Source organism: Leptinotarsa decemlineata, unplaced genomic scaffold (genome assembly GCF_025532065.1).
Source record: "Leptinotarsa decemlineata unplaced genomic scaffold, Ldec_3_MD MMD2_tig00026330_RagTag_RagTag, whole genome shotgun sequence".
NCBI lineage: Eukaryota > Metazoa > Arthropoda > Insecta > Coleoptera > Chrysomelidae > Leptinotarsa > Leptinotarsa decemlineata.
This window is the reverse complement of record NW_027412690.1, coordinates 8,628,068-8,643,430: the sequence shown is the minus strand read 5'-3', so window position 1 is coordinate 8,643,430 and position 15,363 is coordinate 8,628,068. Positions and strand designations below refer to the sequence as shown.

At 34.0% G+C, this 15,363-nt stretch overlaps 1 protein-coding gene across 8 annotated transcripts in view; it reads right to left on the bottom strand.

The window, feature by feature from the left end:
• ReepA (Receptor expression enhancing protein A) overlaps positions 1-13,963 on the bottom strand; it is a 40,563-nt gene extending 26,600 nt beyond the window's left edge. For 4 of the 8 annotated variants that reach the window (XM_023162806.2, XM_023162807.2, XM_074183089.1 and 1 more), the window contains exon 1: positions 13,787-13,963. In XM_023162806.2, the coding sequence (XP_023018574.2) occupies positions 13,787-13,818 (32 nt within the window). In that variant the 5' untranslated portion in view covers positions 13,819-13,963. Of the gene's footprint in view, positions 1-7,834; positions 8,085-13,786 lie in introns of those variants that run through there. The other 4 variants (XM_023162808.2, XM_023162810.2, XM_074183092.1 and 1 more) reach the window with 3 other exon arrangements.
• Positions 13,964-15,363: the final 1,400 nt, after the last annotated feature.

The window sequence follows — 15,363 nt, the reverse complement described above, 5'->3', positions numbered from 1 at the left end:
TAATCTTCTATGAGCCAGACTATTCAAGCTAAGAATGTCCAATATAATTTTATAGTCATATTCACCAATATGATATCCCAGTTTATATGCAGAGTACCTTAAACACTTATTTTGAACACTTTCAAGCATATCAATATCCACATGATATGAAGGGCACCAAATTGTGGAATATTATTCGATTAATTATTGATCTAACAATTGAACAATATATGATTTTTATTGAAGTGAAAGATAATTCATTTGCAGATCTAAGAATGAAACCTAACATTTTTAGTGCTTCAGAAGTAATATTTGCGATATGGAGTTTAAATGACATTTTTGGGTCGAGAGTGATTCCTAAATCTCTGATTGTGTTTGTTGTTTTCAGTTCTGATTGATTGATTTTATATGGCCGGTTAATGGGATTTTTGTTTCGGCGAACAAAGTCATTTACAAATAGGTTGAAAAGCAATGGCCCTAAATGAGAACCCTGTGGTACCCGATGAAACTGTGATTGCGGAAGATACTGAGTTACCATATTTTACAAAGTGTACTCTGCAGGCTAGATAATTTTCAATCCATTTCAGAATGTTTTCTTGAATACCCAAAGCGTTTAGTTTATGCAACAAATTGTGATTTATATACTAGGTCTAATGCCTTTGAAAAATCTGTGTAAATAGAATCTACCTGGTGTCTATTTTCGAAAGCATTTATTATACAGTGTTGATAAATGAGCAGATTTGTGCTGATAGATCTACCACGACTGAATCCATGTTGTTGGTTAATGATTATATCTCTACAATCCCATGTGAGCTTTTTGTCTAACAATTTGGGTAATTCTGATTGATTACAGACTGCTCGATAATTTTTTATATCATTTTGTGTTCCACTTTTATAAATAGGTTTCAAAAAACTGTTTTTCCAATAATCTGGAAGATAGACGATTTCAAGGAAATATTGAATATCATGTGAATTGGTTTCACCAAGGTAAAAATACAGTTTTTGATTAGGAATAGCGGAATTCTATCAGGACCTGTAGACAATATCCAAGGTAATGACATGAGTAGATCGATTATTTATTTAATTTCGACCCTATAACTACATATATCAACAGTCTTACTAAATTTATGTTCTGGAATTTGGTTAACTGTTTCATCACAATAGACAGTTGAGAAATATTTTGCAAAAAGATTTACAATATCATTACTATTTTCGCTGATAGAGTCATCATAATACATTTTATATGGAAAGGAGTGTGAATTTTTTTTATTATTAATATATTTCCAGAACCTTCTAGGATTATTGTTGATGTTATTCTCTATTTTATTTATGTATGCTTGATGGCAAGTGTTTCTCAAACCTTTGCACTTAACTCTCAGATAACAAAAATCTTCATATTTATAAAAATTTCCATTTTTGTATTCTCTGTGAACCGATTTGTTCCTGAAAACTAATTTTTTCAGCTCAAAATTGAACTATACTGGAAAAGTAGAAGCTTTATATTTTTTTAGTGGAATACAGTACTCCAGAGCTGTATAGAGAATATTGTAAAAATTTGTAACTACAATATTTAAATCCTCATCCTTCAGTATTTCGGTATCCCTGTATTGAGATATTCCTTTATATCATTTTTTAAATCAAAACATACCGAAGAATGATGTGAAAGAATTATGAAAAAATGAAATCTAAGTAAACTTTTCTTGAATTTAGAATATTATTGATTTGACATAAATTATGGAAACTAAATGGATGTAAAAAAGCTAGTGCAGGTGAGTTTTCTGGACAATCATCATTCAGACCAAGCTCCCTATTAAACCAAGATGCGTCAGGGATATTATACTCACCACAAAGGATAATAATCTTGCTAGTATAGTATTTTTCTAAAATATAATCAATGGTAGCAGTATGTTTCATATAAGTATTCAACTATTATTAAACAAAATGAGTCTGTAAGAGTCACATTTGTTGAAATTTTTCGTAAATCGCACAATGGGGAATGTTCCTCAATTTCGGTTATTACAGCAAATGCAAGTTTGGACAAAATGAAGTGGAGTTTATTAATTCATGAGTTTTTCAAATTCATTTCGAAAAGTATTCAAATTGATGTTTCAAATATTGGGTTTTAATTTTTAAAGGGATTTGTTTCTAATTCACATATTGGCAACAGCGCCTATATCAAGTTGAAATAATTTATAGGTACCTAGATATTTTCCTTTAAAAAAGGAAAATTATCTTTATAAATCAACAATAAAGGCAAAATATAAATTATGGTTCAATACCACCTCCACAAGCCACATAAACAACAGTTTTTTTGTTATTTATTTATATAGAGGAAGATAGGTTAGGTGCACAAAACGTCATATGTCACAGAATGTCTCGGAACTCGGAACATAAGTAAACAGAACAGCACGCCTCTGAAATATGTCATTTTTGTTTGTCTGATACAGGTAACAGATTCATTGTCCTTCATTTAGCTATAACCGATGGTGCCAAATGGTGAAATAGAAACGAATCCATTTAAATGTTGAATGCATTATTTAATTCCTCTTTTTTAAGTATTTTAATAATTTTTTAAAGAAAAAGGTTGAAATGATAAGTTGAAAATGCGTTGTTTTAGAGCTCTTTTATGAAAACTACTTGATTTTCGTCAGGAGGAACATTCCCCATTGCTTTCCGATTGGTACTACTGTCTGTCACTGGGATAAAAATTATGTTGTATTAATTTATGAGTTTAAAAATGTCCTAAGACAACACAGACTGAAATATAGACAAAGACTAAGATAAGGAATATGATGTATAAACCCTCACATTTCAATTCTTGATTTTGTTTTGTCAAAAGTTAAGCTAACCTACTGAGTTGAGGACTGCAATGGGCCATAAGGGTTTCAGGTATAGAGAATCCCTCTACCTGAAAGGTGACCCTATTTGTGTATATAACCAGCCATGTACACACTTTAGAAGACATTCCAAAAATAACACTAAATTTTAAGATCCGTGACAATCTCATATTTATCGGTAACTCATTTGAAAAATTCAAAGATATTCACGTAGATATATATTTATTGACAGAGGAATATTTTCAGGAGAGATCATTATTGAGGAAAAAAACCTTCTTCGCTCGCCATTCTCCATCTATACAAACATAATAAGGCTGAAGGGGTTTTTGTTCATTTATTTATTCACGAAAAAAAAATCAAGCTTCATACCCCGTTACACTTAGAAGCAGGACAGGCATACGTTATTCGACATCCGCCATTTCTTGTGCACGAGCGAGAAATCGGAAATTGTTAGACGAAGTTTCAATTATAATTACTGTTTTAGGTGTAGCAGGAAGTCGATATGACTCCATCGCGAAGACGGTATTTAAACAAATTTGTGTACCGGGTGAGGCATTCGGCAGTTTTGGAGTAATTAGGACTAATAAACACTGGTAAACATTCAAATATAGATAATACTGATGATCATTAAACGATATTTATAACAATAATGAAAATGATTTATTTGTAATCTCTAATGCAAATAAACCTATTTTGGGTTTGAATACAATCCCTTCAATTACAAGAATCACGTGTTAGGAATCACACGTTAAAAGGTGAAACCTCGTCAGTCCTTAGCTCGCACATGTTTCTCAACTTCTGAGAGTTGTCGTTCGTATGGGGGCGACAGCTGATTAACGGAAAAGCAGATTTTAAACAGAAACTCAGGAAATCATAAATACTACTTTGTTTATTGTCATTTGGAATCCCCCTTGTATGATATCAAAAAAATGTCGAATTCATTGTGTTAAAACGAAAGTTTATGAGAAATTATCTCAATCACTACGAGTTATTCAATGTACCTATGACATGACGGTTATGTCTGAATGTCAGAAGTATAATGTACCTTATCAAGTACTAAGTTTTAACAGAGTAAAATCAGCGGCCACAGTGGCCTGGAAATCACAATTTGCAACTGATCTAGACTCAACTATTGAATCAAGCAAAAACTGAATTTTATTTTCAATTACCAGACCAATGCGTTATAAGTGAACTGCTTTTTGGCAATTCAGCAACACATGCAAATAATAAAATTGTTTTATGACAACGGGTGTTCTGTTTGGGCAACGTACCGCGCGCTTATCCTATTTTACGGTCGCCATATTCGTCCTACCTAGAGGACTATTCGCAATGTGGTTGAGTCCACTGATTCAGTTAACGATCGACCAACACACGTACGTTGAAGAAAGGCAAGATCTACCGAAAACATCGCCGCTGTCTGTGAGAGTGTGCAAGAAAATCCGAGGCAGTCGACTTTGGACTGGCGGCATCATCGGTCCATATTTCTTTGAGAACGACGAGTCAAGCCATCACTGTCAACGGCGAGCACTATAGGTCGATGATTATTGGATTGCCAACCTCTTTTAGCCTGAATTGGATGCCACATTGGATATTCTGCAAGAGTATAATTAATCATCCTCTTGAAGATGATCACCTGGTGATTGAAACATATCGCGCGTTATCTTATTAAGTCATTTGAGCTTGAATTAGGTAAGAATCTCGGAATTCGAGATACTCAGCTGTAAGTCTATAAATACTTGTATACTGACACCCTAAACGGTTTCTGAAAACCTACATATCGTAGGGTGTACGCAACTATTAAATTTCAAGGTCAAAGGTCACAAAAATAAGTTTTTCGCGCTTTTTTTGTAAATATCTCATTTCCTATGGCTTTTTTGCTATTTGTATTCATTATCAATATTGTAGAATACAAAATTTTCTACAAATTTTGTTCAAAAAATTTTTTCACACGGTGAACCGTTTTCGAGATAGAGGGCGGAGAGCGCGCGGTCACAGGATCACTTTAGGTCAACCGGTGCCTCCGGTCGAAAATGCGTGGATCCATTATTACTCTTCCAAAGGATTACTGTCAGCAAACAATTTGAAAGTAATCTTGAAGAATATCTTCAATATGAATTGAGTCCGTATCCTACAGCTCTATTTGATAATGATGGTATGAGAAAAACAACAAAATCGTCATTGTACATGACAACATGATCCCAATTGATTTTGTTGTCAATGAAAATAATGTGACGTTCATTATTGATGGCGAATTTCTTCTTCATCATGTTGTATGGAGCAGAGAAGATACTTTTTCTATTATTTTGGATAAATACATGAATTATTCACAAAGGCATTACAGTTCCAAAATAATTGTTGTATTTGACGGATATTCACACTACAGTAAGAACGTTATGGAGCAGCAGAGAACTGCTGCACTTTCAAAAACGTATGAAGTCTGTTTCGATGAAAGAATGAATGGTTGTACCCGTACTCAAAAAAATTCTTATCAAATCGAAATAAAGATATGATCATTAATATGTTAATTGAAAAATTACAAGTTGCAAATATTACTACTAAACAAGCCAGAGATGATGCGGATGTTCTTATTGTTGAAACTGCAATTGAAGAATCAAAGTCTGAAAAAACTGCAGTTATAATAGGACAAGATATTGATTTACTTGTCATTTTAATTGGGCGTACAGTGTCTTACGAACAAGAAATTTTCTTGAAAAAATTTGGAAAAGGACATGTAAAAACGGAGATATACTCGACTAAAAGTTTTCATAATTATCCTCATTCCAAAACACATATTTTATTTCTGCATGCATTACGTGGCTGTGACACAACTTCTGCGCTTTTTAAAAAGGGGAAAAATCATTTTTAAAAGTGTTTGAGAAACTGACAAATTTGGATGAACTAGCTGCAGCATTTGAGGAAGAAAATTGTTCGGCCCACAGATTATTAGAGAGTGGAACTCAAACCTCATTGGCAGTCTAAAATGATCCGAAATCTGTGAAAAGTCTCGATCATCTTCGTTATATGCATTACGTTAAGTGCAGCTTTCAAATATTCCACCAACAAGTGCTGCTGCTCATCAACATTTCAAACGTGTATATTATCAAGTTCAAATTTGGTTAGGGCATGATTTGGAATCCCAGGTATGGGGTTGGGCAATGCGAAACGATTTTCTAGAGCCTATTATGACAATTTTACCACCTGCTCCAGAAGATTTGCTAAATACAATTTTCTGCAACTGCAAGAGTGGTTGTGGTTCGCGATGCAGATGCAGGAAAGCGGGCTTGCAATGCTCTTTAGCTTGTGGCCAATGTAATGGGCAAGCTTGTCTCAATGCTCTACCATATCAGAGCGACATTAACGAAGATGGAACCTTTGACCCCGAAATCATGGAAGAACTTGAGACAAATGTTGTTGAAGACGATAATGAAGACCAGTTTGAAATTTACCAGCAGCCGAAAGACGACGATGAAGAGGAAGAAGATGATTAAAATTATAAATTGTAGTTTGTGTACTCTTTATTCCATTTTTTTACTTTTAATAAAAATAAATGTATTGAATAATATTTTTTAATACAAAGATTAATTCATAATTTATTGTTCTTTTTTCATTTTGTAAGAAGTTATCAATTACGTTAAAATTCGAATATAATTCATATATTTTCATTAACAATTCAGCAATTACATGGGCAGGTAAGTGTTGTTAAATAAATTAATACTGAATAAAAAGTGGATAGGTTAGGAAAAGAATGGTAAAATATAATATAATAGTTTATAAAAATTTACAAATATTTATAATCATTGATTTATCGATAGTTCATGAACTATATATGGCGCGTTTTCGACAGGAGGCACCGGTAACCTAAAGTGATCCTGTGACCGCGCGCTCTCCGCTTTCTATCTCGAAAACGGTTCACCGTATGAAAAACTTTTTCATACAAAATTTATAGAGAATTTTGTATTCTACAATATTGATAATAAATACAACAAGCAAAAAACCCATAGGAAATGAGATATTTACAAAAAAGCGCAAAAAAACGATTTTTGTGACCTTTGACCTACGATATGTAGGTTTTCAGAAAACGTTTAGGGTGTCAGTATACAAGTATTTATAGACTTACAGCTGAGTATCTCGAATTCCGAAGTGAACTTACTATAATGACTGGACTGTAAAGGCAAAGAATTGGACGTAGCCTACAAATCAAATAGTAATTTGAGTAAATTCATTGAAAACAATGAAGATAAAACGGATATATCGTGAATACACAAGTTGACTTGTGGTTCTTGTCCAACATTTTATATCGGACAAACTGGAAGAACTTTCTCCAAAAGAATAGAAGAGCATAGAAGTAATTTTTTGAATGGAAAGATCATATTTAACATTTGACAATCAACAGAGGGGCACCAGTTAAATAAAGATTATGACGTACTGCATTCGGAATAGGAACGTTCAAAACTTTTGGAGATCAATAAATATAAAAATTCGGGAGTATTTAATGATCAAATAGATTTGAATTGTTCCCTTTATTGAATACAGTTTGCAACGTGAAAATTGGTGATTAGGACAGATCTTAAAAGTAGGTAAAATGATATATCAGGTTATTCATCATTCACCAGTCTTATGAATTGTTCCTATATAGGTAAATATATTAGGTAATGAATTTTACATGTCGAAATTTGGCAAGTAGTAACACGAGTATTTATAATGTTCAAATTACTATAAAAGCACGACAAACATTTTTAAAAACATTATTGTGACGCTAGAACATGCTATCGTATAGCGAAACACATGTCGGGGTTTTGTAAACTTTCAAGTGAAAATTTCTCATTAAAGTGTGTTTTTTGAATACGGATGAACAATAATAATAGCAATATAATATATTACAACGAATGTTTCCTATTGTTCAATAAAAATAACCTAAAATGCAACAACGTCAGATTGAAGGACGTGGAACTTCACTATTTATGCTGCTAAATCATCGTTTCATCAGAAGATGGAATTGATTCATAAACATTCTGTACCTGTTCGATGTCGCAAAGTTTTTTTCGTAATTTGACACCAAAATAATGACGCCATGTTCAGGCTGCGCGGTCTGCGCGCTGCTTTCCCTCGTCACAATTGCCACAATCAATTCATTTCACAGATAAATTACTATAACTTGCCCGTTCCAGTATACTGTAAAACGGATTTCGGGTTTTTCTTGTTGCGACATGTTGCGAAAATAACCGATACACTAACTAAACAAAGAACGCGCTTGCAACTGTTTATTTTTTTTCGGCGAAAAAAACGACGCTGCGCCAACGATCGAGTCGTTATATATTTAGACCGCAGGCATGCTTTCAACGTTCGTTGACGATCTATCATTTTATAGGTTTACTATTTGGCATCACGCGTGTATCACTACAAACAATGAGTGTTCTAGAAATAGATGATGCCGGCCCTGCTGGAAGAGCACACATCAATTATACAGTCTGATTGCACTCGAGTAATTTCCATCATAAACATTCAATTGAAATTATGGGAGTATTTTTAGTAAATATTTATTCAATAACAAACGTTTCTGCATGCTTTACCGTAAACGACGCAAATTTGTTTTCCTCCAAGTGCAAGTTTTCAACATACCAAAACATCATAATAACGAACCGCTGGGTGGCAACATTATTAAAAATACAATGCAACATCCAATACAATGTTTGTTTGAAGGTGGTTGACAAAAACTAGATAGTTTTGTAAAACTATCTAGTGAAAATCACACAATAAAGTGTTTTTAGAAAACGTTATGTATGTACTATCTTTTTCAGCTACCCGCTAGGTGGCATTAGGCGTAATTAAATATTTGGAATTACCGTGTTGGTTCGAGAAAGTTCTGGTTCTAGCTAGTGTATTCCGATCACCTCGAGATGGCCGTAATAATTGCATATAAAACGGTTAGCGGCGCAACTGCGAGTTAGTCTGCGTAGGAAAGGCGAAGGAAGCGAAACTGTCTATTGTGAAATTAAGTAACACCCGTCAATAAAAGTATTTTGATTTGACTTATTGTTTTTATGTGTGATTTGTTAGTATGGAAAAGAAGCGAAAAATCGACAGTGAATGCAGAACGTTCCATGAAAAATGGAACTTTCAGTATTTTGTGATTGAGTCCAGTGATAAGGCGCTATGTTTAATTTGTAATGAGACCATAGCTGTTCTCAAAGACTATAACATTAAACGACACTATGAATCGAAACATCTTCAAAGTTACTCCAAGTATACAGGAAGTTTGCGGAAGCTTTGAAACGCGGAATCAAATCGCAGCAATCTTTGTTTACCAAAGCGAATACTGAACAAGAGTCTGCAACTCGCGCTAGCTTTCGTGTGGCTCTTGAAATCGGAAAACGTGGCAAACCATTCACCAATGGAGAAATGATAAAAGAATGCTTGATTGCAGTAGCCGAAGAAATATGCCCCGAAAAGGTAAATTTATTTAAAAGTGTCAGTTTGTCAAAAATACCGTGGCTCGGAGGGTGCAAGACATCGCAGAAAATATATCATCTCAACTGTCTGACAAAAAATGGACATCATGAGTGGTTTTCTCTAGCATTGGATGAGTCAACGGATGTGTCAGATACTGCTCAGGTGTTGATTTTCATTCGCGGAGTAGATAAAAGCTATGAAGTGTATGAAGAACTTCTTGATATTGACAGTATTCATGGCACGACAACTGGGGCAGATATTTTTAAGGGAGTTGAAAATGCCATTAATAAAAAGAACCTTCGATGGAGAAATTTGAAATCTATAAGAACTGATGGAGGCAAAAATATGTATGGTAAAAATAAAGGAGTGGTTGCATTTATGTCAAAGGCTGTAGAAAATGATGGTGGTTTAAAACCATTAGTCTTACATTGTATCATTCATCAACAGTCCTTGTGCGGAAAATGTTTGGATATGTCTGAAGTTCTAAAACCGGTCATATTAGTTGTTAACTTCATCAGATCCACTGGGCTGAATCACTGACAATTCCGCGAGTTTATTCAACAGATTGGAGAAAATGATTTACCATATCATACATCCTGCCGTACGTTGGCTTAGTTGCGGAAAAGTCCTTAAGCGCTTTTTTGAACTTCGAGCAGATTTGAGTTGTGTTCTTCTTAGCTACCTGGATATAACCATAGGATATACCCACAACAAAACACAATTTCAAATGGCAAAATACAGGAAACCTACACAAACAATCTCCACCATACCCGCAAGTTCAAACCATCCACCATCACACAAAATGGCTGCATATAACGCATTCATATATAGAATGTTAAGGATACCTCTCAGCAATGAAGCCCGAAACAACGAACGGAAAGTCATATACCAAATAGCGAACGAAAACGGATACACCCAAAAGACAATAGATAAACTAGAAAACAGAATCAAACAAAAAATACAGAACAAGGATCAAACCACCATAACAGACAAAACAACACAACGATGGACAGCATTTACGTACGTAGGATACCAAACCAAAAAACTAAAAAACATCTTCAAACCACTGAACATCAACATCACATACAAGCCGAACATGAAGATAACAAAAAAAATAAACAACTATGAAAAAGAAGAAGACAAAGACCAAAACGGGATATACAGTATACAATGCTCGGACTGCCACAAATTCTATATCGGCCAAACCAAGAAAAAACTGATCCAAAGGTACAATGAGCACAAAAAGGCATACATAAATCCAATAGTATATAAATCAAACCTCGCAACAAACGCCATACAAAACAAACATAATTTCCCCCCACCAGCGAACATAAAACTCATAAAACAAGTCGACAAGGGAAACCGCATGGACATTTGGGAAAACTTGAACATCCATAAATTTAACAGTCATAAATCACTTATCGAGGAACAAATACAAATCAAAACAACAAGACCTCACATTCAATCTATTAAACCAAACCATACACATTCCTAGAGAAGATCTAACACAAAGAAGAGTACCTGATGCAGTACAAATACAGGCAAATTTACCTAAAGTACCTGAAATACGTGAGTTGAGACGCTCTGACCGTATAAAGAGGCAGACGACAGGATGACAAGTTCAGTTTGAGGATTGCCTAGAAAATGACAGTACTACCTACTGTCGAAAGCACTCGCAGATAATTAATAAAAGATATAAAGCTTCAAATCCTTTTGTAAAATTTAATATTGAAATATATCCTACTCTGACGTTATCCTACTCTTTTTGAAAATAAAGTAAGTACGCCGCTGCTATAAATAGCAATTGTACATTCGTGTTATATCCTATAATAAAATTGACCTTCTAACCTTGCAATACTTACAGGACTGTTGTCGGTTCATATCGAGTTGTACGACGTATCAAAGAAATATCGATTAACTCAGTGTTGTATTATGGATATTAAAACTGAACCACCAATGCTACATTTCTGTGAATTGTCTATGCAGATCCATCTAGTAAGGACCACCACAGGTAGAAAACGAAGATAAAGCTCTTAAAATCTTTTGTTTGCAACCCGTTTGCGATACAAAAATAGGATGGACCCGGTAAAGTATAAGAAATCCGCCTGCTGTGGCAAATCATAACGAAATAACAAAAGTTTGATCAATCTTCTATATATTTTGCATTAAGAATGAAACTTTTATTACTTCCTACACCTTAAGGAAACAGAGGTAAATCAGACAGAATCATTGAACTACAGTCACATCTATGAAAAAAGGGATAATGAATCAATAACCCTGCTTTGGCGTTGAAACAAGTGACAACCTCGCGGGTTTTTCGATAAAAAATAATCCAATCCAAGCCAAGTAGATTCTAAACAGGATTAATCTTGTCAGGATAGCAAATTAAAATTTAATGTAAATGCTTTGATTGAATATATTTTGCAAACACTACTTTATTTTTACCTATCAGACTTCAGAATCGATGAATTTACATACAGTACATGAAGTACAATATCAGTTTTTTCATAATGAAAAAATCAAAAAAATCAGTATGATTATTGCAAACCCTGATTACTGAATATCAAATACAGATTATAACGATACGGCTCTATAATGATTCTCATTGAATAAAAAAATACAATGAAGTTGCAACATTTTCGCAAAAACCAAACTACTCTGCTTTACAACTGCACAGGCAATACCTTTCAACCACATACTTCCTTGTGGATCCAATATTTAATCTTACCTCTTGACGAGAGAAAAAGTAAATATTTTTCTTTTCGCAGAATCGTTCAACTCACACAATACCTTATGTTTGACCCCGAAAACTGCTTTGCCTTCAACTCTCAGTCTAAGTATTATCTTTCAAATAAAGCATTATTTCCACGAACAATTCTTTCATATCAGGCATTTTGTGAGGTGTATGTCAAACGAATTCTATTCATTTTCAATAGAGGCGTTTCCCAACAAGAATTTCAAGTTTTGGTTTTCCTTAAGTTTGGCAGCGCCATCTTGCGGCAAGAATGATTACGGTCAAATTAGAGTCAATACACGTCATAGTCATATAATCAGTATTTATTCAATTTCTTGAAAAGTAAATGAAATTTCATTCGAGATTTCTGAAATTTCCATCGATAGTTCGTAGAAATTTCTGTTAAGTTTGTTTTGAAATTCGTTTAAATTATATTTGCTGCTGAAACTGCATAAGTTTTTTGATATCTCGATAATAATTCAAAAATTTGTAATTTGTAAAATAAATTATATAGACTTTATTTCAAATCTGGACTTTTTAAATGTGTTCAAAGTTTTAAAAAATATCGACGAATGTTCGATATTTGACAGCAGTTATAGAAATCTGATCAAATTTTTATGAAAAAAATATTGAAATTCCATTAAAAATACAATTTTAATGAAATAAACTAGCAGAAATATCATTTTTCATCTTGTCGAGAGGTCTATATTGTGCTATTTTTTATCATACAATTTCCTTTTTATCAAGGAGCTATCAATTGGTTGGCCAGATATTGCATATGCAAATACCTGTTATAAAATGTGAATTTGGGTACTCATCTCTGAAGTAAAAATCATCTCATAATTCAAAAGAGACCAAAACACAATAATGACCACCACCTTACTCATTCCTCAGCCACTGTATTCACCAGATTTAGCCCCCTGCGACTTTTACCTGTTCTCACGGTTGAAAAGACCCACAAGAAGACGGCGTTGTGCGACGACTGCTGGCATAATTTTATTATATATGTTTGGTCCTCTTTGAAGAGGACAAAACAGAAATTGATGAATAGACAAATATTTTTTGAGAAAAATGAAAATTCACCTTATTTTTTCAACACACCCCGTATATGTTATCTAACTAGGGAATAACCATAGCATAAAATATAAATCATCAAAATCACCCCCCAGGTCGACCTTGTGGAGATGTCGATCAATCCATCCACGCACAGCCATAGCAAAAGAGAACAATGAAGCGGAGATATTTCTTCCAAAATAAAAGCAGTCATGTTGGGGAATACGAGGCCAAATGGATTTTTCTCCCTTTTACGGGTCGGTACAGCATCTTGTTCATGACCATCTGGTTGAAATGAGTCACACATTTACACACAAAAGGTGTCATGTACCCCGTGCAGGTACCTTCAGAAGATAAAAAAATAATCTATGCAAATGAGAACTTTGACTGCTGTGTAAAGTAGGAATGACCTTTTTGGACTCTTCCACAATATTTTATGTTGTCTATTCATACCTAATTGTCTTTGCAAACATATGTGCTAATTAATTCTATCAACGAGCATTTCTACCTCTACAGCATCCCAACCTGAAAATTATTCAAATTGAAAGGGGGTATATTTTAAGGAGAGATCAATTTTTGGAAAAGAAAGTTTTTGGCTTTCTACCTCTTCTATCTTTATTTGAAAACGTTGGCAGAAGTGCCGAAATCGAGGTTTATTTACAAAACAACACAAAAGATAAAGATCTTTGTTATTTGAGATCGAATGCTATTGAAACAATGAATGATTACTTACATTACTAATCTAGAAATTATGGAGGATATCATTTTCAGCACTTATTTCACTACACCACTGTATTACTTGACGTTTTGGATGTCAAAATAAACGTAAATTTAAAAGCAAACAGCTGAAAGTGACCATCGCGCTAGCAGTCACAGACATCTTGGATCGTTACTCCCTCCCCTTTTGTACGGTACCGATTATTCAACGCATGCCAGGTGCGACATTGCCAGATGTAAGAATTGGAATCAGTTCTTCAGCTGTGGTCCAGTGGAAATCTTTTTTTTCTTTCTTTTACCTTTTACTGTTTTACGTTGTGTAAAATCAATTTTCAGACACATTTCAGCATCATCTTCTGTAATTTCACAGTTTTGTTTATTTCTATAGTTCAAGAGCGATGTGATGCATGATGTAATAGATACATCATGGAATTGTCATTATCATCGTAACAAAAATTGCTCATTTGTAACAGTGAAATGGTCATAAAATAAATTTTCAATACCGTTCTAGTCGTTAAGTTAAAAGTTTTATGTTTCGCAAAGTACCATGCATGATTCAAGGGTCTGATTCATTTCATTTTGATTGATCAAATTTGCTTAATCTATTTTTCATTCAACTTTATCAGGCTCTACAAGCATGGGGGGGCATGGGAGGCAGAAAAGCAGGAATCTCCCTGTATTATAAAAAGCTTTCCTGAAAGAACATCAAGGTAAGATGGCATTAGTGTCAGAATACAACAATTAATTTGTCATCTATGATGATTTATCGACTACCATTTCCATTAGTAAGCTTTATTTTGTCTGAGGCAGCAATATTCCGACAAAAGAGCATTTAGCATATCACATGGTTCTCTTCGGAAGCCAAAGATCCATCTTTTTGACAGAAAAAACATATAACATCATAATAATACAAGGCAGTCAGAAAGCATCAAAATGCCAGTGCCTTCCATTAAATCAAAACTATATAAAACAAATGAGATACAATTATACATTATATTCACATCCCTAAAAGAAATCAGAAATAAGCTCAAAGTGTTACTCATTAAGACAGCCTACTATTTTATTCGAGACTATTTGGACGATTTCTTGCAATGATCTTTTGAAATTACAAGATATTTTGAACAAATGCTAAAAATTATACTAGATGGACTAAATAGTTCGTAGGCTAACACACAGATGGAGCTACTATTATTAAATACCTATGATTATCATGGTTACATAACCTTCAACCTTCAAAAGACACGTGTTCAAATTTCACAGCTGTCGGACTATTAGTTTCTGGGATAGAACGTTTTGAGTGAATCAATTTTTGATAGTTCGATAGTTTTTCGTGTGCTGTCGAAAAAAATACTGTTGAAGCCATGGCTTTAACAAAGTCCACAAAATAATTTTGGATGACCGCAAAGTGGAGTTGATCGAGAAAGCAGAGGATCTAAAGATGTCGAAAGAACGTGTTCGACATATCATGCGTGACTCTTTGGGTATGCTAAACCTCTGTTCAAAGATAGTGCCTCGTGAGTTCGCAATTGACCAAAAACAGCAACGACTCGATGATTCTGAGTAGTGTTTGAAGCTGTTCCATCCAAGAAACGC